Source organism: Pseudorasbora parva, chromosome 1 (assembly GCF_024679245.1).
Source record: "Pseudorasbora parva isolate DD20220531a chromosome 1, ASM2467924v1, whole genome shotgun sequence".
Classification (NCBI taxonomy): Eukaryota; Metazoa; Chordata; class Actinopteri; order Cypriniformes; family Gobionidae; genus Pseudorasbora; species Pseudorasbora parva.
In genome coordinates, this window is record NC_090172.1 from 18,337,855 (window position 1) to 18,363,338 (window position 25,484).

The following is a 25,484-nucleotide window of genomic DNA, read 5'->3' on the forward strand; positions in this document are numbered from 1 at the left end:
TTTTCAACAGTGACACAAAAATAATTGTTTAACAGTAAAGCAGCATATTAGAATGATTTCTAAAGGATCATGTAACACTGAAGACTAGAGTAATAATGCTGAAAATGCAGCTTTTCAACACAGAAATAAATTGCATTTTAAAATAGAAAACAGGTATTTTAAATTGTCAAAAATATTTCACAGCAGAAATATTTCAAATAACTGCAGCCTTCTAAATTCCGTAATGACTCCTTTTAAAAGGATTTAAAAATCTTACAGATTGGGTTCAATTTAGAACCCAATTCAATTTAGATTTAGATCGGTTATATTTATAAGGTGTGTGTGTGTGTGTGTGTGTGTGTGTGTGTGTGTGTGTGTGTGTGTGTGTGTGTGTGTGTGTGTGTGTGTGTGTGTGTGTGTGTGTGTGTGTGTGTGTGTGTGTGTGATAAGCAATTTGGGGAGGAGGACTTTTGTTGTAATTTTGTTGAAGGTTTGCTTAATTATTATTCAATAAAAGTAGTTAAAATCAATCAATCAATCAATGTAATCAATCAATCAGCAGTTGAAACATTATACAAACATAAGAAATATCAACATTAGAAAATTAAATTGTCATAACTTACAAAGGAAAAAGGAAAATACAATTATGAATTTTCTGTAATAAACATATCTTGGTGAAAAAAAGAAAGAAGAGGAAATCAAAACAAGGACAACATTTTCAGAACTGCAATGTTAAAAGTTTGAATGAATAAACATTAGTTTGGAAGTCACATTTGGCTCCCATCCCTTTTATACAAAGAAAAAAACTCATAAAGAAAGATTTTGTGACATTATAAAAGTAACAATAAATGGACACAAATTAAATGTTTATAAAAATGACTATAAATGTTTATGGAAATGAGACTGGTGTGCATGGACATTAACAGTGACACTTATCTGCTTGAAAACAAATATTTGAAAAGTTCAGCTTAACCATATTGTTTTTCGTCTTGTTTGCTCTGTACTAAATATTCTGTACAGATATTTCTGATCTGCCCACCTTGACACTATATGATAATTGAAATTAGCTGGATGACATCACCGGTTTCTCTAGAGTGGCTGTACAGCTGAAACTAATTCTGTTGCATTATTTTCCTGTTAACACTGTGAAGCTGCTTTGAAACAATCAGCATTGTAAAACGTGCTACATTAATAAAGGTGACTTGACTTGACTGTTAAACAAAACAAATTCCCAGTGCCCAATAATTAAAATATTATACAATAATGTGGTTAAATAACTGACATCAAAATGCATTTGTGTATGGTGCATATTACATCATTACATAAAAAATACATTTAAAGCATTTATAGCATACTATACATATATTAATCTAAATTTAATGCAACAAGAAATGGAGTTGCAGACTCATTCCTTACATATCCAGTCAATATTTCATAAAAATCTTGCCATCAGAACTGATGTTTAATAATATATTTAATGAAAAAACAAAAACAAATAAAAACCAACAGCATCATCTATATTCATCACACTGTGTGCTGCAACTGCGTCTGAGCATGAACAGAAGTGAAAAACTGAAAGGTATTTCAACTTTCATATTATGAGGAATACCTGTTACATGTTGCAGTATATAAAAGTAAAAAGAAAAAAAATAGCCAAGAAAGAAATTATTTAATTAAAGTATTCTGATCTTGAATGCCCATCAGAGGTTGAGAGAGATAATCCAGACAGAAAAACCATTATAACACCAGCAGTGATGTGATAATTGCATGTTTTAATGTATTGACTGAGGGTGAAGCCTCATTAAAAGGTCAACATAATCATCAAAACAGTTTTACAGCTGTAAAAAATAAATGAACTCTGGAATGTATCGGTGCTGGCTGATTATAGGCTATAAAATGATAATCACTGCTGACTAAGAAATAAAGCTCTCGAATGATTGCTGTATATGTTTGCACCTTGTACTGTACATTAACACTCTAATTGATTATGGTGAGTAATACTGATTGATTTAGAATGTTTTGTCATGGTTATCGGTGCCAGAAAACAACAGTATGCCCCAACTCACACATTCACTGGCTTAGACACCCTAAGAAAGTCATGAAGAATGTAACACTTTCAGCTCCAACAATACATGAACAGAATTTATGAGCCTTTATAGCTGCAAAAGAATAAAATGAAATGCTATCTTCAACTCAACGAGTAGAAAATATATAACCATTTCCAACAAAGGAATGAATAACAAATTACTTCATGCACAAAACTATAACACACAAAATAAATAAATCAAACAATGAGCAAAAAGTATTACTTAAAGAGACGACATCCTGCTGTTCTTAGTAGCTAGGACTGTGTAGCTCACTGCTAAATAACCCCACTGAAGAGTCAACTGAATGTAGTAACTTTATATGCATCATGTATACTATCTTATTTCAAGGATTATTGTGTTTCAGCAGCCTGGCTTACTTTGGAGCAGTCGCAGATGGTGGATGCATGTTTTTTCCTGCTTTTTCCATAATTCGAATATGTAAGTTGTCACTCTCACTACAAGGCAGGGCAACGTTGAGGCACAGGAGGACCAGATGTCAAACTGAACTCTTTGCAATTAAGAAATCCAGCAATCACGCTTTTCTGATTTTTTCAAGCCACCAGCCAAGGCGTGACACCCTTTATAAGGTGAAAACAAAAGACAAATAAACTCTTGCATCTTTTTGATTTGCTGAAAGACACACAGTTAGTGATTTGCAGAAGCCATACACTTTGACCACACCACAAAGTGATATGTTTGTATACATACTTCAAGATGAAATCATGCTTGGTTCGGGGTGTATGAATTAAGTCTTCAGTCATTTAAACTGGTAGCATGGACGGTGTGGAGATAAAATGGCAAACACACCAATATCTTGTTTAAGAGCCAAAGCCGATCCCTTAGTCGCTTCCTCCTCTTCCCCCTTTTCAGTTTACCCTGTTAGTCTGTTTTGGTATCCACTCTCATTCTGGGCCATGCAAATCAGGGCAAGTGCGCCCTAGTGAATAAGAGTATCTTGCTGGTCAAGTCTCTAAATTCCACAGTGCTGATGTGAATTTAACACACATTGCCATGAGCGCACGGAAGTGACAGGAGCAGCTACATGTGAACTTCAAGACTTGCTTTATATATATATATATATATATATATATATATATACACACACACACACACACACACAAACATCTTTATATTTTTTTTACTTAATCATTTTAGGAGTTAAAAAAAAGTAATATATGTAAAAAATGTAATGTAAAATGTAAAATGTAAAAAAAATATATATAAATACAAAAAAGCAAAGTATTTGCAAATTCCGTGCGTTTTGTTAGACTGATCACTGAAAAGAAAACACAAAGACGTGAAAGTTTTAATATATGGAGAAAAGGTAAAGACAGTTTCAAGGCCATTGGATGTGAGTTACTATTAACTATATATGAATAAAAAACTTCATGCTGTTATTATGCAGCAACTCTGTCCACCTGACAGTAATGAAGTATTTTACTTTACTCAAGTACATTTTTCAAGTATCTGTACTTTATCTGTGTTTTTACTTCACTACATTCCAAAACATAATGTTGTACTTTAAAAAAAAAAAAAAACATTTCATAATTATTATTATTATTATTATTATTATTATTATTATTATTATTATTATTATTATTATTAATAATAATAATAACTTTAATACTTAAGTACATTAAACATGTAATACTTTTTACTCAAGGAAAACTTCATATGGGGGTTAATAAAGGCATTCTCAAGTGAAGCGATGCATTTGTGTACGAAAAATATCAATTTTTAAAGCTTTACCAGTAATCTCTAACTTCCGCTAACTGTCCTATGTGTGTTCACGAGAGACTGGAGTTCCAGCGTATGATGTAGAATGCTCCGGTGTTAATATGCTCACTGTTTGATTGTGAGAACCAAGTTTTGTTTTTCTCTATCCTCTGTGATTCTGTGTTTGTCACCAAAATTTGGACTACATAGATAGATTTGCACTGGATAGATGCACTTTTATGGACTTCAAAACAGAAACAGCCATTCACTGCCATTATAAAGCTACACTGTAAAAAATGATTTTATGGCAAAGTAAATAAAACAGGAAAAATTATGAATATTTTGCTTAGAATAATCTTGTAAAAATTAAAACTCTAGAGTATTAAGTAAAATCTAAACATGTACTTAATTTTTACTTGTAAATATTAGACATGCAACAGACAAGTAAATTTCACTTGTGACTTTCTAGCATATTTACACAAATTAATAAAGTATATGAAGAAAAAAAATCAAGTAAAATTTACGTCGTCTTGAAACAAGGAATCTGCGCATGCGTGTAAAGATCCGCGACCGCTGAGGGCTTCTGATCTGCACTGCACTCAAGTCTCGACCATGGTCTCGACAGGTAAGCAAGAAACAGCATTATATAGTCGATTCTTAGATTTATATTTATTCAGTAAATGTAATTCATGGAATGGTTGTGTTGTCATCACCCTATTCTGTATATTTCAACAGTTTGAGTGTTTTTAATGATGAGCTAACTTCCTAGAACGTTAGCAATATAATGTTAACGTTAGCTCTTGTTAAGTTGAACACATTAGTACAATGTGGACACGAGAGAACAAATCCTTAATAATGCGCTAACAAAGAGATTCAGTGTAACTTACCGGTGTTAATTCAGCGCATCTGCTTCAGCTCGCGCAGTTCAAACAGCAACGCACGACTAATAACTATGATTGGGACTGTCACATTACATAACATTAATGAAAACAATGTTTTAATAAATCGTTTTGAATTGATTGGGTTGAGGTGACGTTTCAGCACGTTTTGTTCTTGGAAGTGCGTCCAAAAATTCTGAATTGTTGTATTACAGGTTATATTTGGTTATTAAATAAGTAATTTAATTAAATTATACATCGCATCAACAAATTTTACAATCCCATAGCCCTTTGTTTAGACAAAAAAATCCTTCTCATTTATTTGGTGAAGAACATAGCTTTTTGAGCAGCATTGCACATCCTGTCATGCTGTCGGCTATAAGTCACTGCTGTAGACGCATATTGCAGTATTAAGGTTAATGATTAATCGATTAATTGATCGTTAATTTAAACGATGATCGATCATGGGAATTTGTGAAAATTGACATCCCTAGTTGGGACCATTGCTGATTGCTGGCGACCGCTGAGAGGACGTTGTTCATCGTTCACTTCTGCTGTTTTTGTTTGGATTGTTGCGTTGCTTCAGTGCTTCCAATTAGGAAACAGCAAAGGATTTGCAAAGTCACTATCTGCTATTTTTCGGATTATATGGATGTATTTCTTTTTCGTGCTGCCTGTACCTGAGCCGCATTAGACTTTTTATTACTTACTGGCCCTGGTCTTGATATCACAGGGCTCAAGTCTCATGCATTGGGCGTGAGACACACGCATTTCAACCCGTTCACACGCTCACACGCCACACCTTGTATTTCTCACGCAGAGAAATCGCCAGGGTAACACACGCGCTATTAGAGGAATCAATCAAGCGAGTTCCCCATAGAGTTCTGACGGCCCTGCCACGCACCAGTTAATCTAATAAAAATAGAGACCGAACAGCCAATCATAAAATAGATTTGCTGTATCTGGGTAAGATATAGATATTCCCTCCACCCACACGCACGGCCTCGCTCATTGAATCAAATGAGCAACTACAAACCCCGATGACAGACGCAGAGACACAAAGATAACGGTGTCAAGTTAAGTTTCTGACAGCACTTTGTTTTCTGTTCTTAATCCCTCAACAAAACTTAAAGGAAGCCTTGTCGCAATCATGATTTGAGTGAAATGCATTTTGCTATCGTATGTTATTGCGCTCTCACTCAGTGAACATCTGTGCTCTTCTGCACTTGTGAATGCGGTGATGGACAGCTGTCCTCATTCGACTGGTGTTTGGATGTGAATTTTTTTTAACTCCCTTTCATTAATTAATTTATTAAAAGTAACTCCATTCTGTAAGATCATTTTCATTTAAGTAATTCCAAACATCACAAGGCAGACGACATTAGTGATCCAATACAGTCGAGTTATTAACACGCTCCACAGCACCACCCAGTGGATTTAGTTATAACTGCGAGATTGAGAGGGATTTATAATGGAGTCACTGCATTTAGGCCAGCGAAGCAATATAGTAAAATTTCAAAATTATTTTTATTTTTCGAACAATAATTACATATCAAATATATTCGTGCTCACCCCTATTTATGGAAGCTGAAGTGTAGCGATATACAATTTGCAATGCAATATGTAAAATGGCAATGCATTTCAAAATTTACATTTACATTTTCCATACCATGTGTGCAACATTTGGAGCAAAATAATAATTCAAATTGAATAATATAATTTACATTTGCTATTTCCTACACTAGTTTTAACATAAAATTTAAACATAAATTGTATATTGTAATACTTTATATTAGTTGCAAAATTAAAATTAAAATGTCTTACAGAAATAATTAGATGTGTTTAACATGTTCAAGCAATTCCAAAAATTATGCCACATCACCGCACTAGCCATTATTTTTAATAGAAAGGAGACATAGGTGTTATTCAACCATTAATTAAATTGTGCATGGTGGCAAAAAAAATTTTTTTTTACATTTTGTTATTTTAACTGAATTCAGAAATGCTTTTGAAATTAAAAACTTTGCTTTTAATAAACAAAATACATATTTGAAATAAAGACTGTTTGGAGTTGGGTGCTCCGTCCCCTGAATCCACAGTCTTTGTTGTTATTTTGAGTGTGTACACAAATAAAAGTAGACAGTTTATAATTATGTCTTGTACTTAGCCTATCTGTATGGCTAAAAAATGATGGTGTATTGGTGTGGGAGTTGTTTCCGCTGTCATAAAGAGAGGAAAAAATACAACCATACTGATATAGCAAACAATAATCATAGGCAGCTTGTCTAAGATTATTTGAGAGTAAAATAATCTCTGTTGTAAATCACAGCTCACTTCAGCGTGACCGTGCTCATGTTAAGGTGCCACCAACCTCTGGGCTGAAGGCCTCAAAAACCTGCTACCAACACCAATACACGACACTAACCATTCTCTCTCTCTCTCTCTCTCTCTCTCTCTCTCTCTCTCTCTCTCTCTCTCTCTCTCTCTCTCTCTCTCTCTCTCTCTCTCTCTCTCTCTCTCTCTCTCTCAAACACACTAATTAAATACATATTTATTTTATTTGTACGAATTTGTCATTTTTCATATCAGACCCCCGTACCCAGCCAAACCCATGGCCGAAATCTCACTCTGAACTCAGGTCAAAACTTGAGAGCCCTGTATCACTCAACGGCACCAGCGTCTAAACAGCGTCTAAACGGACAACACTTCACTGCCAAGTTAGCCCTCGCTGGATAAAGTAACATCTCCCCAGCTCAGCGAGTAGCCACTTGCTGACTGGCTGGATAATCTTCGGACCTTCTCTTTAGGGCAACATGACGCTAAGATACTCCATCCCGCAACTGCTTAAGTTAAGGAATAGGGTTGGGAACCGAGAACCGGTTCTTATGCAGAATCGATACTGATTTTTGAAAAATACCGGAACCGCGCGAAATTCCTGAGTGTCGGTTCCGAAAACGGTTCTGGTGCAATGTGTGTGCGAAGCGCTGGGAGCATAGCCGCGAGCCGCGCTCCCGCTCTCTCTCTCTCTCACACACACCCACACACACACACACACACACACACACACACACACACACACACACACACACACACACACACACACACACACACACACACACACACACACACACACACTGTCCTAGCGCTGCTGCCTCCTTTCCCCTCACGTCACTTTTTTAAAATCCCCCACAGCGCGAGTCCCGCAAACGAGGCGCCGAGGAGCTTGTTTGTAATCCAAGGACAATGGCTCATTAGTTTCGAAATGGTTTGGGTACAAGGTGATCGTGTTGAAAATAAAGGCATTTGTCTAGCGTTATGAGCTCATTTGAAACATTGCCGCGGCTCATTTAAGAAAATGACAGCTCTGAAGAGACGGCGCTTTAGTTCGAGGTAAGTTAGTGCTAACAATAATAAAGAAAGACGATCAACACCTTATGTGTTACCACTGAAATGTATATATATATATATATATATATATATATATATATATATATATATATATATATATATATATATATATCCAAATGTAAGCCCATCTTATGCGGAATGCACGCTTCATACTGTCGTCAACTCTGGCTCTAACTGTTTACTTTTTAAAAAACCTTGTGAGCGCGCAAACGCTGCGACCTCGCGCCAGATGTTTTTATTGGTTTATTAAGTACAAACAGGAGAGTTATGAAAAATTGAGCGCGAGGGATATGTTCACTTCACACAAAAAGATTTTGGAATGAGATGGCTAACTGTAGTAGCGTTTAGTCCACTGTCTATAATAGCCTAATTTAGAGATCTCTTTTTTTTTTTTACTGACAACTTTGATTGGTTAACGTTGACGGTCAACCATCGGTCAAACGGTCATCGGTTAACATCCCTAAAACAGAGAGAGAAAATGTAATAAGACAATTTCAGAGGTGTAAATTTGAACATGTTTATTTTAATTTCCATAAATTCCATATGGCTCGATTAATCCTGTAATATGTGTATAGTACAGGACTTTTTTTTGACATTGCCAACCTGTAAATTCATTTGAGAGCAAGTAATAAACCCAAAAAAGTATTGTTTAAAGTTGCGTATTGTGCCTTTTTCCTTTACCACTATTTGTTTAATAATTTTAATGGAACCGGAATCGGAACCGGAATCGTTAGGCGGAATCGGAACCGGAACCGGAAAATTTCTCACGATTCCCAACCCTATTAAGGAATAACATCAGTCCAATACATATTCCAGCCATTAAACAGCTTCAACTTCAAAGCCGACCCCGCTACATCCATAGAAGTTGCCGTAGAAAGTTTGTTTTCTATCAATCCGGTGACTCTATTCCATCACTTTGGTCATGCAAGCGCATTGTCGCACGCCATCTACGTCATCAGAACGCCTCTCTACCTGGAAAAAATAGTGTTGGTAAGTTTACTTGCATAAGACCTGTCACTACGGAGCGGAACATAAAACATGGAGTGGACTTCAGTGTACTTCGTTCTCTACAGTACACTACTCCATCAAACATCAAAATAGAACTGTTTAACACACAGTCTCTCACAAATAAATCTTGTCTTATACACAGCCACATATTGGACAGGAATATTGATATCATGTGTCTTACAGAGACCTGGCATCAGCCAGAGGGATATTTTGCATTAAATGAAGCATGTCCTCCTGGTTATCAATACTTGGAGAAAGCATGCCACTCGGGTCGCGGTGGTGGCCTAGCAGTACTACATCGCAGTGACTTAAAACTCACCCCGTTGTCTCTGCCTGAACAGTCTACTTTTAAATGCCTTGCCTTCAGATGCAAACCACCTCTCACTGTGACTATTCTTCTTATTTACCGGCCTCCTAAGCATAATCCAGGTATTTTGTGACAGAGATAAATGAATTTCTCACTTCATTCTGTACCACATCTGCTAACATTGTTATACTTGGAGACACCCCCTCCTGTCACCCAGCAGCTGATTTTTTACAGCTATTGGATGGTCTGAATCTCAAACAGCATGTGGATGTCCCAACATACAACAGAGGACATACACTTGACCTGGTCATTACTGACTCTGTCCCCATTGAAAATCTACTGGTATATGATCTTGGAGTGTCCGATCACAAAGCCATCTCAATGGAGGTGAACTTTTCTCATTCCATCAAACCAAAACGTCTAATCCATTTCAGAAACATAAAAAATATCAACCCATATATTTTGGCTTTGGACCTCATGAAAATCCCTTCAGCAAATTTCACATCTGTAAATGAATCTGTGGACTTTTATAATAACACTTTGAGCAGTATTTTGGACCTCCATGCACCTGAAAAAACACGAATAGTAACTTTGTCTTGTACATCCCCTTGGCTCACTCCAGAACTACGGAAAATGAAAACAGCAGGGCGTGTACTTGAGCGACGTGTTTCAAAAACTGGACTTACTGTTCACAAAATAGCCTATCAAGAACATCAGAAGGCCTACTCAATTTCACTAAAAAAAAGCACGGACACAGTTCTACTCAAACATCATTAGTGAAAATCAGGGGAACTCCAAGCAGCTTTTCTCCACAATAAATCATCTCATCAAGCCACAAACTACTTCACACAATGACACATCAGAAGAGAAATGCAACAGTTTCATCACCTTCTTTAGGAAAAAAGTTGAGACCATCCGCTCTCTCCTTTCCAGCACTGCTGCTCTATATGTCCCTACTGCCGACCCACAGCCTGGGACCTTCCAAGCCTTTGTTGTTTTCCTGAAATCTCTAAGCAACAAGTTGAGGACATCATCAGTTGGATGAAAGCTTCCACCTGTATGCTGGACCCTTTATCCACAGCTTTGGTGAAAACCAAAGTCATCAACCATTCTCTACATACTGGTCATGTTCCATCTGCTCTTAAAACTGCTGTCATCAAACCTCTTCTAAAAAACCCCACTTCAGACCCTGAAGTTCTTGCAAACTACAGGCCTATTTCCAACCTTCCATTCTTGTCCAAAGTTCTAGAAAAAGTTGTTGCTGCCCATCTTCAGGATCATCTAAATTCAAACTCCCTTTTTGAAAAATGTCAGTCCGGTTCCGTTCCGCTCATAGTTCTGAAACAGCCCTGATCAGGGTCACAAATGACCTGTTGATGGCAGCTGATACCGGCACACCATCGCTGCTCATTTTACTGGATTTACCTGCTGCTTTTGACACGGTTGATCACAATATCCTCCTTCAGTGTCTCCATCATTCTATCCAACTCTCTGACACTGCTTTGAGCTGGTTCCAGTCCTACCTGTCTGGAAGAACAGAGTATGTTTCCTTGGGAGGTGTAAAGTCTCAGACGCATACAGTCACTTTTGGTGTCCCGCAAGGGTCGGTCCTCGGCCCGTTTTTTTATTCACCATTTATACTCTTTCCCTTGGCCACATAATCAACAGGCATGAAATATAATTTCATTGCTATGCCGATGACACTCAGCTATATATAAAAACCAACCTCACTTCATCTACAGCCATTCTGTCATCTCTGAGCTCCTGTCTTGAGGATATTGAGGCATGGATGAAGGCAAACTTCCTACAGCTAAATAGCTCCAAAACAGAAGCTATTTTAGTGGGTACACCACACCAGGTCCAGTCATCACTTATAACGCACATCACGTTCTCTGGTCCAAACATTCCAATTTCATCGACAGTCACTAACCTGGGAGTAAGATTTGATGCTAAACTCACATTTGAAGCCCACATACAACATCTGTGTAAGATCTCCTTCTATCATCTCAGGAACATTGCTAAACTCCGTCCCACACTTCTGAAAAGTGTGTCTGTCAGATGCTGAAAAACTTGTCCATGCTTTTATATCATCCAGGCTGGACTACAGCAACGCTCTCCTTTTTTGGGATTCCTGGCAAAAGTCTACAAAAATTACAATACATTCAGAACAGTGCTGCCAGGATCCTAATGAGGATAAGAAAATATGACCATATCACACCCATCCTTCACTCCCTCCACTGGCTCCCTGTTTCATACAGGATTAATTATAAAATCATCGTACTTACCCGTTGATGCATCCACGGATGCACCCCCCTACTTAAAGGAACTACTCGTCGCAACACAAAACTCTTCACGCAACCTCCGTTCTGGAAACAAAGCCCTTCTTCAACCATCCACAACTAAGCTCCGCACTATGGGGGATCGAGCCTTCTGCTCAGTCGCACCGCGTCTTCGGAATTCCCTTCCAGAAAACCTAAGGGCTCCTCAAGCCATAGACTCTTTTAAGAAAGAACTAAAAACCTTTCTTTTCAAACAAGCATTTTTTACTTTTTGCTAACTTTTTTTTTTTTTTTGTGTGTGTTCTTTCCGGTTTTAATTTTGTTTTATTTGTTTTATGTGTAGCACTTTAGGATTGTTTTTAACTATGAAAAGGGCTTTACAAATAAAATATATTATTATTATTATTATATGCCTTGTTGTTGTTTTTTGTGGAGAACTGTACCCTTGAGAAAACCTGTACCCTGTGACATCCAACATGTGTAACCTTTACATTTACACTTGTATTAGTTGCATGCGAATTTCTTATGTTGTATTACAACATCTGAGTTGAAAATTAGGGTTTTAATCAAGCGGCAACCTCCCGCGATCTCTCTTGAAGCCAATACGGAAGTAATGTAAACTGTAATTCCTTAACTGGCCACTAGAGGCAGGCTCCAGAAGGGAGCAGAATCTCATTGAGCCCCATATTAAAATTCTCAACTTTAAAGCAGAAAAAAACATGTTTACAGCCTGGTACAAATTGTGGTTTTGGCTTATAATGCTAATTTTGATCTTCATGACAACTCTGAGGGGGGTGAATTTTTTTATAACTCATTCGTTTCCGTTATATAAAGCCTTAAGGTTCTGCATAATTAAGGGCGTGGTTACAAGTGGATAGCCAATTTATCCGCCGTCTATAGTTATTGCGTCACCTCAGCTCCGCGCACATCCCGCCTTTTTGCCCATTTTCTGTTATCCAAGAGTGACACGCGTTGACTCGCTCACAAGATGGCAACGCCCAGCTCGCCCATACTTTAAGCTTCAGAACGGCTTATCAGAATCCTATGGGTGACGTCACGGACACTACGTCCATATTTTTTTACAGTCTATGGTTTTAATCTAAAACTGTTAAAACCTCATTTAAACCTGAGTGAAGCATTAGCTACATGTTTCTGTATGTGCTTTTTTATTTCTTGTCAATAAAATACCCTTAACTGCACATTATCACAGTATTATATAGTTACATTATAAAAGCATTTTTTTTAAATAACCAGCACTGCATAAAACAATTAAAATGTATTAAAAGGATCAGTAATTTAAATTAATATAAAATATGGTAATAACCAGCACTGTAAAAAAAACAAACAAGTAAAATGCATTAAAAAGAGTCAATAGATTTACTTAATTATATTAACTACATCAAATTTGTAAGTAAATATTACTCAATAAAATTTAACAGGCCAAGTTATATGTACTTGTGCAGTTTGTAAATTTTACTCAGCTTAGTTAAGTAAATTTACATAATTTTCTTAGGTGTTAAATTTACTTGAAAAAAATTCGTGCAAACACTTGCGAAATAAAAATTTAGTAAATTCTACTGATTGTTTTTTTTCAGTGCAGAAGAGCTTAGTTTTGTTTATTATTTATTTGACAGGGACCATGTGCAAGTACATTACTCTTACAAAAGAAAAGATGCTTTACACGAGTCACAGTCCCATGGCAGAAACAAAAATAAAAACAATAAAATATATATAAATCACTATCTATTTACAACCCCATTCACACTTCAGCCAAAGCTCTGTACATACTGTTTACAATAAACCTTTAAAAATTGCTATAGTAAAACCTTACTATGTTACTATATGTATAGTTAACAAGACCTAAAATTGTGGATTAAAAAAACAACCAATTTGTCTTAATCACTTTGTCAACACTTTAAAGGTTATCATCATCTAACTTTATTTCCTGGTGCACAGTTTTCATCTAAATCAAGAAGCAAATATTTGTACATATTTTGTTAATGTTTAAGTTATTTATTTAATGTTTATTTTCAGTTTTCGTGAAGTAAAAAAAAAAAAATCTTATTAAAAAAGAATAAGTATTAAACAGTATCCATTCCCGGCAATCCATCAGGCTGATGGTCACAATTGTTGCATCACGTGTTGGGGCGGTCATAAACATAATCCGTGCTGACATCATTGGTTTTCTAATAATACCTTTTTAACATTTGTGAGTCAGGATATTTTTTAATATATCTATAATTGTATTTGTGTGAAAGAAGGATGTCATATACATATTAAATCATAGGCTAATGTTCATCTTTGGGTAAACTATACCTTTAAGTATTAAATTCAATTCAATATGAAATGTAGTGCAGTAAAAAGTACAAAATCATACTTTGGAATGTTGTGAAGTAAAAGTTTTCTATAGAAAGACTCTAATAAAGTACAGACACTTGAAAAATGTGTAAAAATCTTCAATTCACTACTGTCAGACTCTGTTACTATGTCAACAGAGCTGCGGAAAGCTCTTTATCCTTAACATTTAACCACACTTTACAAAAAATCTATAGGATTTTTGAGAATCATCTTAAACTTACCTTCTGCCAACAGCCTGGCATTGGAAGCCCATCTGGACCCTGTAGTGGAGAAAAAACAAAACAAAACTGTAGTGTCAGTATACATGATCAACCCGATCACATCTAAATGCATATAAATAGTACGAGTGTGCAATGTTGTGGAATGTATACACCAAAACTCATTTTGGTGTGCATATGATACACTGAAAAAAAGGAAAACACACATTGTCCAATTTATGTAATCTTATTATTTGCAATCTACGCAACAACATTGTGTTTCTCTTCTAAACATGATTTCTTTGCTTTCAATTAATGTAATTCTCTTAAATGTGCAATCTACTAGATTACATTATTTGGGATGAATGTGAACCAATCAAGAACTCAAACATGATTTTTGCTGAAACTGTAGTTCCCAGCATGCTTTGCGTGGGACTTGACGAAAAGAGTAAAAAAATTTAACTTAAGTGTTATTTTATGTGTTTTTTGGGCAAAATTAGATAAGGGGGATACTTTATATTGTTTAATAGTGTTTAGTGTTTAATTATGTTGGAATAATTAGAATGCACTGCGGTGCTGACATCTTGGGACCGAGTCTGCGCAGTAGTGATTTCGGGACCGGAGTTGCGCAGTAGTGCGCTCTACTGCGCAACTCCGGTCCCGAAATCACTACTGCGCAGACTCGGAGTGAAGTAGAGCAGGAAGTACAGCTGCGATATCAAAAGCCCGGAGTGAAGTAGAGCAGGAAGTACAGCTGCGATATCAAAAGCCCGCTCACACTCTCGCAGATGCAGAACAATTAATTATGTTGGTGTGAAATAAACAGTTATGGAAATGTAGAAATTAAAGCTAAAGCACCAATCTGCTCCCAAAAATTCTGAAAAAAGTCCGTTAGTGCCTCAGTGACAACTTCACTCAAAGAAGACGTCAGTCTCAGCTGTCAATCATGACGTCACACCGCCCGTTTTAAAAGCGTCAGATAAATAACTAAAACTAAACTTATTTTAAAAACGAACACTTGAAATGAAATCATCGTGATGATAACTGCCTTCAATGACATAAACTAACTTTGGGGAAAAAATATTTGAAGTGTAATTTTATTGTTTAGTTTGTCTCGCGTCCATTAGAAAACACAGAGGGCCGGCTATACTGGGACCGGTCACCGGGGGGGGTGATTGAGGCGCGAAAGCTTCAGTAAATGAGAGGGAGACTGCAGGCTTGATTTAATCATGTACATCAGTTCCACATGATTCAATTAAGTTAAACAAACATAATTTGTCCACATAACTTCAACATCATGGGATGAAGTAATTTTTAAGTAACCCAATTGAGTAGTCCAAAAATGATTTTAATATGGCTTCCTAACAACATGGTGTGCACAGGGGACCCTTGAGACCCTGACTCTTTAATCAAATTACATGCTTAATTTATTTTTGGAATATTTTAGTGGTCACTTGACTGATTTATAAGACTGCACAAGCTAACTTTCATTCTGTTAGCCAGCAATAGCACATAATGAACATGTCAAGTGCTATGTATGAAACTCTTTAAAGACATGTGCTGTCTAAGTCCACAGTATAAGCAATCGCTCCGTTCTTCTCCACTATGGTAACCCAGAATAATTTGAATGATTCTAATTATTCAAACATAATTAAACATTAAACACTATTAAACAATGTAAAGTCTCCCCCTTATCTAACTTTGCCCAAAAAACACATAAAATAACACTTAAGTTCAACATTTTTACTCTTTTCGTCAAGTCCCACGCAAAGCATGCTGGGAACTACAGTTTCAGCAAAAATCATGTTCAATACTTGATTGGTTCACATTAGCCCCAAATAATGTAATCTAGTAAATTGCACATTTAAGAGAATTTCATTAATTGAAAGCAAATAAATCATGTTTAGAAGAGAAACATAATTTTGTTGCGTAGATTGCAAATAATCAGATTACGTAAATTGGACAATGTGTGTTTTCCTTTTTTTTCAGTGAACTGACACACACTTAGTCTTTGATCAAACATTGTACGTATGCATAAGATACTAAACAATTACTAAACTACTCATGCAAATCATCATCAATAATTGTATTAAAATGAAGTCGGGCTCATATATTGCATAATTTATAAATACATGCTTTAAATGTTTACCTTTCTTTTAATAACAAATGTATTCAGATTAGAAAATGACTATCAAATGTATTATCTGAAGTCAGTAAACATGAACAATTCAGGATATGACTCATTTTCTTCTTTGGTAGGATTGAGTGCCCAATTGGAACAGATATACGAGAGGGAACAGGAAAGGGTTAAAGACTCATGCTGACACTTAATTAAATAACCTCTCAGGAATGGTTTGGCACAAAATTAATTATTTACGGGATCTAAGATTAATTAGGACTGGTTATTTCATCTCAGGAGAGCAAACACTACTCAATAATCAGAAAGAGTATTTAAAAAAAATAAATAATTATTATTATTAAATTATTTAACTTAGATAAATAATGGACAAGAACAAGACTTAAAAAAGCAGGTGAGTAAATCACTAAAATGATGATATTAGTTTGATATTGGTGATTTTGGTTTTAAGTAAGGATGAATTAAACTATTGGGCATAAATAAGTGCTACTGATGTTATACAGTTAGGAAAAAACATGTTAAAATGTCTTGCTACCTGTAGAAAGCAGGCATGCAGTACATGTGTTAAAGGTGAAAAGGCAATGAGATACTGTAAGCTCTGCTCCACTAAGCCATGCATGAGTTTAAAGTTAAAGCTCCTTTGCCAAAAGCTTGGATGAGGGGTGCTCAGCAGTGAGGATGCAGAGCCATCATGCACAGGAGAGATAGGAAAACAGGATACTGTACCAATTGGCACGGGGCATCCAGCCCATCCAGGCCAGGTTGACCTGGCTCGCCCTTTTCACCCTTAAAGCCCCGGAAACCCTGTGTCATAGAAACGGAACTAGGAGTGTTACTAGGATAGAGGCTGCAGGCACCCTTCCGTCCACCCGTTGAGAGGGCACGGCATAGGGCAGAGAGGAGTAGCCCAGTGGATCCTTGGGAATCATGTTAACCACCTTTCCTTGATATGAATAATGGTTTACCTTAAAAGAGACCAATTTGTCCAGGCGTTTGTCCTAGAAAGCAAACCCCCCTCCACCCCTAAAAGTATTTGTTTTTGCAAAGCTAATTATGATAATAATAATTTTTTGATAATTATCAATGATTTCAATGATTATCGATGATAATCTGATGATCAATGATATCAAAATATCGATGATTTATGATGATAATTTATACAGTTATTTCAGATATCAAGGATGAGGTAGGCTGCCACTTTGACCACGGGACAACTCTTCCCTTAGATGTCCGCTGTCTTGGGTAGTTTTCCAGCTCTCAGCTGGGACATACCAGAGGGCAGGGTGCATCTAATCCAGGGGCACCCTGTTCTCCTTTCTCCCCCTTAGGCCCCTTTTTGCCCTTCTTTCCCTTCTCCCCCTGTGGACACAATAGTTAGGTCAGCTGAAAAATAGGTAACACTTTATTTTAAGGGTCCAGATTAACGCACTAGTTAAGCATTAATTAATGATTAACTTGTTCACAATTAAGCATTAGTTAAGTACGAACACACGTAATTAATGATTAATTTAACATTAATTATGCATTAGTTAAACTAGTAATGAATCATTTGCTTCTTCACAATTATGCACTAGTTAAGCGTGGACACAATAGTAATTAGTGATTAACTTAACATAATAGAAAGGGCATATTAGCCATTATTTACAACTTAATAAGCCATATATTATTTTTGTGTAGTTTTGTAATTATATTTCTGTGCCATTCTCTTAAGTTAACTGAACAATAAGATAGTAGTTATGTTTAATTACTGCTGATTTTGCCATTATAAATGGCTAAAATAGTGTAATAAAGCAAATTTGACCCCCTATTCTAAAGTGAAAGTTTTATCCTCCTCAATTATGGCATTAATTGAGTAATATTCAAGTTTACTAACCAGAATAAGCCAATAATTAAGCCTAATACAGTACTAATAAAGGCAATTTGACCCCTATTCTAAAGATAAGTTCTTATTGTTTAGCAGTTATGTGTATTGATATGTAATGTATAGTTCTACATGAATCTAATACGTACAACATTAAAAGCAATAAACATTCTGCTGCAAACTCGGTTCAAGGGATTTACATTAAACAAAACTACACCTTAAAAACCTAAAATGAATAAGATTTCTGTAATCATTTAACCATTATTTATCATGTCATACTTATTTTGCTTGCCATGGGACACAATGACTTGAAAGTACACCAAAACGCAATAAATTCACAAAAGACACTCATTTAAATTGTTCGGTGTAATCCACATCTTTGGAATCCATACGAGGAACTTTTTTATCCAGCGTTCTTCATTTGTCTCTTCAACAGCGGCCGTAAACAAATCCCGCGCTCGTTAGGAATTCAAACATTGCGTTTTACGGCAGTGATATCAAACGCTCATTGGCTCTCGCCTGCTTCGTCACAGATTGCGACATGCCGTGTTTTAGTTTTTTGTTTACAGTCTGTGGTGAATGAGAAACGCGCGCCTTCCAATAGTCAAATTAAGTTTAAATTAAATAACTTAAATTGTTCTGTGTAACGCTACCTCATACAAAACGATATCGCCAGAGAGGACTGCGACTGCAACACATCGTCACTTGGGGCGCGTCTCAATCAGCTTCCTAGTTCAGTAGTGAGGGCACTGATGAGTGAGTCAGCCCATTGGTTTATGTCTTAAGCAGTGCCCTGACTAGTGGACTAGGGATCTGTTTGAGACGCGCCCTCGGACTACTATTGGGTCCGTGTATCATCTGATCATTTAATTTCCTGTTTGGAATGGAATAACGAGAACAGATAAATCCGCTTGTTTATTCTTTTTTTTGTTTAGTTTAAAAAAAGAAAAATTCGATTTTGGCTTGATTTTTCATATTTCGTTTGTGTTTTACAAAATGGTTTATGGGTTCGATATTTCGTTTCCACACATGGGCAGCGATGAAACGCCTCTTTCATCTGATTGGTCAAACAGCTCCACCTTTAGCGCAAGCTTTTCATTCTGTCAGGCAGAATACGGAGTGTGGGACTGACAAATGCAATTTAATAAAAAAAAAATGTCTGAAAACACCACACTGCTAACTACACATATATAATATTTAAAGCAGAAATATGTTGCTATATGAAATATGTTGTCATGTAATTCGTGCTGTTGCGATTTGCAAGCAACCCCATTAATGTGAGCCACAGTATTATTTGAGTAGGCTATGATAGCCCTCTCATTGATAAATACAGTGCAAATAGTCCCGTCTCTTTGAATAAAAGGAAAATGGAAATAAAAATAAATAACAAGCTGAACTGTACATGATAATATGTCCGTGATATTTGCCACTCTAGTCTTTTATTTACATCAAAAGGCAGGTAAGGCGTGTATGACATGTCAATAATTTTGAAAATTGAATAGAAATACAGTTTAAATTTGTGAATGTAAGCATGTGTCTATTTTGTTCACGTGAAAAGAAAGAGACAGAAAAGTGAGAAGTATCAGTAAACATATTGATACTGACAAAATTAGCAGAGTTTGGGATTAATTAAAATCATGTCGGTTGACGAGCACGACATACCTTTAAAATCGTATTATTTTTTATTATAAAACAAATATTAAATAATGAATTGGGTGATGTTCTCTGAGAACATCACTTCTCTTCTCTGAGTTGTCTTTATTAAGTTTGCTTGAGAGCTCCAGCATATAGTCCTATATAAATATGATTTATTATTAATATTATGAGAAATAATGCTTCACCAAACTCAGCTCAGACCTTCAGACTAGTCTGACTCGCTTATATCTTTTCTAACTGGTCAGACTTACTTTCCCAAAAAATCCCATTGACTTGCGTTATCTGAGCAATGAATGCGGTAATGATTAAAGCTGTCCACTAGAGGGGGCGACAGGATAAGTCTTTTCTACTCACTTTCCCTGTTTGCATCAGTTTAAATGACAAATTAATTTCATTCATAAATATGACGTATCTGTCTATGAGAACAAGCTTTACACTTCAAGCTGTACAACTTATTAAAACTTGAACACTGCTTCAGAGTTTGCAACTCTTTAGTTTCTTTTAAGATATTCACACTGTTTTTTGCATTTAATGTTTGTTCATCTGGAACTTCCTAGGTTTGCCCTTTGTGCTGCTCCCTATGTACTGGAAACCATCTCTTGAATCTGTCTGGATACATTCTCCAAACCATGAGAGGCCTTCAACAGCTACTCGAATTAGGATTTAAGGTAGTGAAGGGCAGCTTTTTCAGCATCTCTGTGACAATTTAAAAAAAGAAAAAGGTTACCACATAAATTATTTTGACTTCTCCCTCCTTAAATATATATAATATAAAACAAGATCATCATCATCACCAAAAAATACTTAGATACTAGTTTATAATGAATGAGTACAGCCTTGAAACCGTATTCTCTAATTTATCAATGGCTTCCAATGTTGACTTAAGCCTAGTGACAAATTCAAAATATAAAAACATATTTACAAACACAAATATCTTGTTTACTCAATCAAATTTTTATTAAAAAAATACTGTTATATTACTTGTGATGTAGTAATTTGCTAAATGTAATACTTTACATTATTTTTTAATTACAAGTGTACACATACTGACATAGGCAACATATTACATGTTAAAGGTATAGTTCACCCTGAAATTTAAATTCTATCATCACCGTCAAGGTGTTTTTCTAAACCTGTATGTTTTGTGTTTTTTTTGTTTTGTACTGCTGAACACTAAAGAAAATACTTTGAAGAATGTTGGTAATCAGACAGTCAATGTCATTGACTTCTACAGTAGGATACAGTAGGTTTTATAGTAGGTTACAATTTTTTGTGTGTGTGTATGTTCAGCAAAAGAAAGAAAGTCATGTGTGTTTGGAGGGTGAGTAAATGATGGATTTTTTATTCATTTTGGGTGAACTATGTCCATTTCAGTGTATTTACCCATTATAAGAAACTAATTTGGTGCTAGTAGCATGGATATTGCTCGGCTGAAATCATGTTAAATCTATTGAGTGATAAAATTTGCAAGTCTGTGGCACCTATAGACTGGGTTTTTGCAATAACAAAAGGTTTTATCATTTTTGCTATCAGCTGTAATTGATGTGATATGACACTGTTTTCCAAATAAGCATGTTTATTTGGCACCATCTGCAGTTAATGTTGACTATATTTTCTTTATAAAGCTATCGTTGAAGAATCTGCATTCACCTCATGCTGCATGAGTGTGGTGACGTGTAAGGTCTATTGACCAATGGATAGAGAACTCAAGGCAGTGCCCTGAATGCATATCATCACAGAAGCTGCAGGCCTATCCAGTGTGTTTGAAGAGTTTTCAGAAAACAGTATTATTTTTTCTCCACTTCCTGCAGTAACATTTTTTCAGTTAATAAGGTTCAGGGTATAAAGACAAAAATGTGATAAAGACATATTCAAAAGTTCAAAAACATTGCAGTTTTGTTTGCATATGCAGAACAGAATAAAGTTTTGTTGTAGATTCCATTTTCCATTGTACTGACTGACCTACAAATCTGCATGCAGACACCCAACTTTGCACATTCATTAATAGATTTAAAACCCAGTCCTGACCCAGGAGAAACATGTTCAGCAGAGTTCTGATCCAACCAGTTCCAACACACTTTCATTAACATTTTTAGATATTTAGTAGACATTGCTTAGCTGGTTCAGGTGTTTAAATAGTCGAGCTAAACTTTGCAGGACATCTGCCTTGACACTAGCTCTTTACATTAATTGAATGTGATTTATCAACAGCGAGTAGGGCTTAAAATTAGTGCTGGGCAACGATTAAAATGTTTAACCGCAATTAATAGCAAGATTTTCTGTGATTAATAGTGATTAATTGCAGTATGCGCAAAATTCAATAATGAATACAAAAGTGCTGCTAAATGAACAAAAGTCCAATAACATATGGTTTGCAAACACTTTAAACAAATAAGGTGCTTTTTACAGCAGTTAAAGTTAGTCACAGTTACAATATTTCTTGTAAATATCAACTTAAACATTAATTTAATCAAATTAAATTAAATTGGTGGTATACATCTATTGATTCTATAGTAATATTCTCATCAGTGTTCTGTCAGCTTTAAAGCTACACTGTGTGATATTTTCCCCCCATCTAGTGGTGAAAAGATATATGACCATCCAGTTAATAATAGTTTCTGTTCCTCTCAAATTCGAATTCGTTTCAACTCCTACGGTGGCCGATTTAGTCATGGCTTCCAGTTCGACCTCTTCGGTGAGTGTTGCAAGTGATGAGGTTACTTTTGAAAACTATTATAATTTGCAGTTATTTAATTTGCTAAATGATCTATGATCAAATTAATATATCTAAAATGAATAATAGTTTTACGTTTTCGTTATTTTTTACCATTTCATTGCTAACATCAGCTATCAGGTTCCCAGACCGAATGCAAGCTAATCTTAGTCAAGGAACTTTTTTATCAGTGCTGTCGTTATTCTGTATATTGTAAGACATCACTAGCGTAAGGCAAACAAATTATAATGCAATTCAAATATTAATCTCATGTTATCCGTCATAGAACACGGATTTATGTTATAAGGTAAACAATACTTTTTCATCATTGACGCGAGGAAAACTAGACGTCGTTCTAGTGTTATGCTCAGCACACCATGATATAATTAGCCAAGCAACAATAAAACTTCCATTATACACAAATAGGCTGAATTAATATTACCTGTCGAGAAGAAAGCAGGAAACGTTGGCGTTCTTTTTAAAATCGTTGCTCCTCATGAGCTCTTTCCATCTTACAAAGGCCACTCTAATATTTACTTTTGTCTTGTTGATTTGCCTGTTGCGTTGCCGTCTTAATTCTCTTTTCCGCTTCCTTGGCGACTCTGATACATATCCCGCAATGTTACTAGGTTCCCGACCCGGGTCGAATTCGGTAATCAATTCCGGGACGTGGTTGCTTTCACACAGAAGGCGACCCGGCAATGTTCCGGGAATATTGCGGGTTCGACGTGCAGTTAGAAAGGGGCTTAAAGAGTGATCCTCCATCATCATATAGCAGCCTCAAGCAATCCTCATCATCATATAGCAGCCTCAAGCAATCCTCCTCTTCACATGCGGCACGGTGCCATCGAGTGTAAAAACGCGAAAAGCGAAGCTTGAATTTACGGGTATGTCCCTCTTTGGCAAATGTACTTTCAAGATGGAGGAGCAACATGGCGACCGCCATCCGAACCCCTAACACGTATAACTGTATAACACGTATAACACGTATAACAACACCAACTGTTATCCCGTGCATCTGGTCAAGTCACAGAACTTTGGTCAATCCAAAATGCCAAAGCGACTGTCGTCCACCGCGATTGCTCGTCTGCATAAGAAAGTCAGATTACAATGTCAATTTAGCTGATAATTCAGATGTGCTGCAAAATCACTTTTCTCTACTGAACTGTCGCTCTATCTCGGGCAAAGGCCTCTACCTTAGTGAACTTATTATTGACAATAATATGGACATGATATTCCTTACTGAGACCTGGCAAACACCGAATGACTTCATGCATCTGAATCTGCTAACACCATACGGATACCAGCACCCTTCAAAGCCACACCTATCCACTAAAGGGCGTGGCCTTGCGGTCATTTATCGCAACTCCATAACACTTGCTCAACTGGACTTCCACATTACTACGACTTTTGAATATATGGTTTTGAAAACTTCCTCGAACAGTCCCCTTACAATCATCCTGATTTATAGACCACCCAAACTGCAAAACAATTTTTTCTCTGAACTAAGTGAACTACTAACGCTTGCCTGTGATTCATCATCCAAGGTCATCTTGCTTGGTGACTTTAACATTCACGTTGATACTCCCTCCTCTAATAGGACTCAGTTAATGTCTGTTTTGGACTGCTTTGAACTTTATCAGAATGTAAACTTCCCAACTCATACTCATGGCCACACACTTGACTTAGTTTGTACATCTGGCTTGAATGACATCTCCATCAATGGTCTGGTCACTCCTATCTCTGATCATAAGCTTATTACATTTGATTTTACATTAATCGGTCCAACTAAATGTACTGACAATATTAACATCTCTTATCGTAAGATCAATGTTATTAATGCTAGTATGTTTGCCGCATCGATTACTTCTTCTGCTATCTCTGATGTTCTTGATTCCACCTGTCCAGCCAAAATATCTGATTTGTACCATTCTGCTATTGCTGATGTTTTGGATGAGCATGCTCCAATTAGGACTAGGTCTGTCCCCCTGTCTCACTCTTCGCCGTGGTTTAATGCTGAGCTACGGGCCATGAAAGCCAGAGGCAGACAGCTTGAACGTCTTTTTCGGAAAACCAACCTAACTGTACACCTCCAAGCATTTTCGGAACATATTAACCTCTACAAATCCGCCTTAAACACAGCTCACTCTTCTTATATCGCTAAATTAATCAATAACGCAAACAACAGGCCTAAATCACTATTCAGCATTGTAAATAAGCTTGTCAAGGCTCCCGTGCACAATGCATGTCTACAAGAATCGGACAAATTGTGCTGTTCTTTTCTGCACCACTTTCAGGAAAAACTGGATGCTTTATGTGGTTATGTGGGACTTTTAGTGGTGAACCGACCGATTCTAGTTGTGAGCAAGCTCAGATACACACACTTAATAACTTTTTGCTGACCAATCCAATCCCACCATGATTAGTGAAATGATAAAGAAATCTAATTCTTCTTCTTGCCGGCTGGATCCTGCACCTACAACCCTTCTGAAACACTGTACCTCTGCTATTTCTGCACCCATCTCACATCTTGTGAACATGTCACTTCTCTCTGCCTCTGTTCCAGTCTCACTAAAGCTGGCTGCAGTTACTCCTATTCTTAAGAAAACTAACCTGGACCCAACTGACTACGCTAACTACTGCCCAATCTCCAATTTACCGTATGTCTCAAAAATCATGGAAAAGGTTGTTGCCATTCAACTACAGTCACATCTATCACTCAATAACAGTTTTGATTTATTTCAGTCTGGTTTTCGCCAAAACCACAGTACTGAAACTGCATTAGCAAGGGTTATCAACGACCTCTTACTCGCTGGTGACTCGGGAAACCTTTCCTTACTCTTATTACTTGACCTCAGCTCAGCTTTCGATACTGTCTGTCATACAGTCCTACTCACGCG

At 36.4% G+C, this 25,484-nt stretch overlaps 1 protein-coding gene and 1 long non-coding RNA gene across 2 annotated transcripts in view; one reads left to right on the plus strand and one right to left on the minus strand.

Moving 5' to 3' along the window:
* Positions 1–3,235: 3,235 nt before the first annotated feature.
* The window catches only part of LOC137058526 (collagen alpha-1(XXV) chain), an 800,473-nt gene continuing 778,224 nt past the window's right edge, over positions 3,236–25,484 (minus strand). The window contains exons 34-36 of the mRNA XM_067431845.1: positions 17,081–17,158; positions 14,242–14,280; positions 3,236–3,342 (exon numbers count right to left, since the gene is read on the minus strand). Of these exons, the coding sequence (XP_067287946.1) occupies positions 3,340–3,342; positions 14,242–14,280; positions 17,081–17,158 (120 nt within the window). The 3' untranslated portion in view covers positions 3,236–3,339. The remainder of the gene's footprint in view (positions 3,343–14,241; positions 14,281–17,080; positions 17,159–25,484) is intronic.
* Positions 3,748–25,484, plus strand: part of LOC137058715 (uncharacterized) — a 64,847-nt gene continuing 43,110 nt past the window's right edge. Inside the window, exons 1-2 of the long non-coding RNA XR_010900818.1 lie at positions 3,748–4,407; positions 20,429–20,539. This is a non-coding gene — a long non-coding RNA (uncharacterized lncRNA). The remainder of the gene's footprint in view (positions 4,408–20,428; positions 20,540–25,484) is intronic.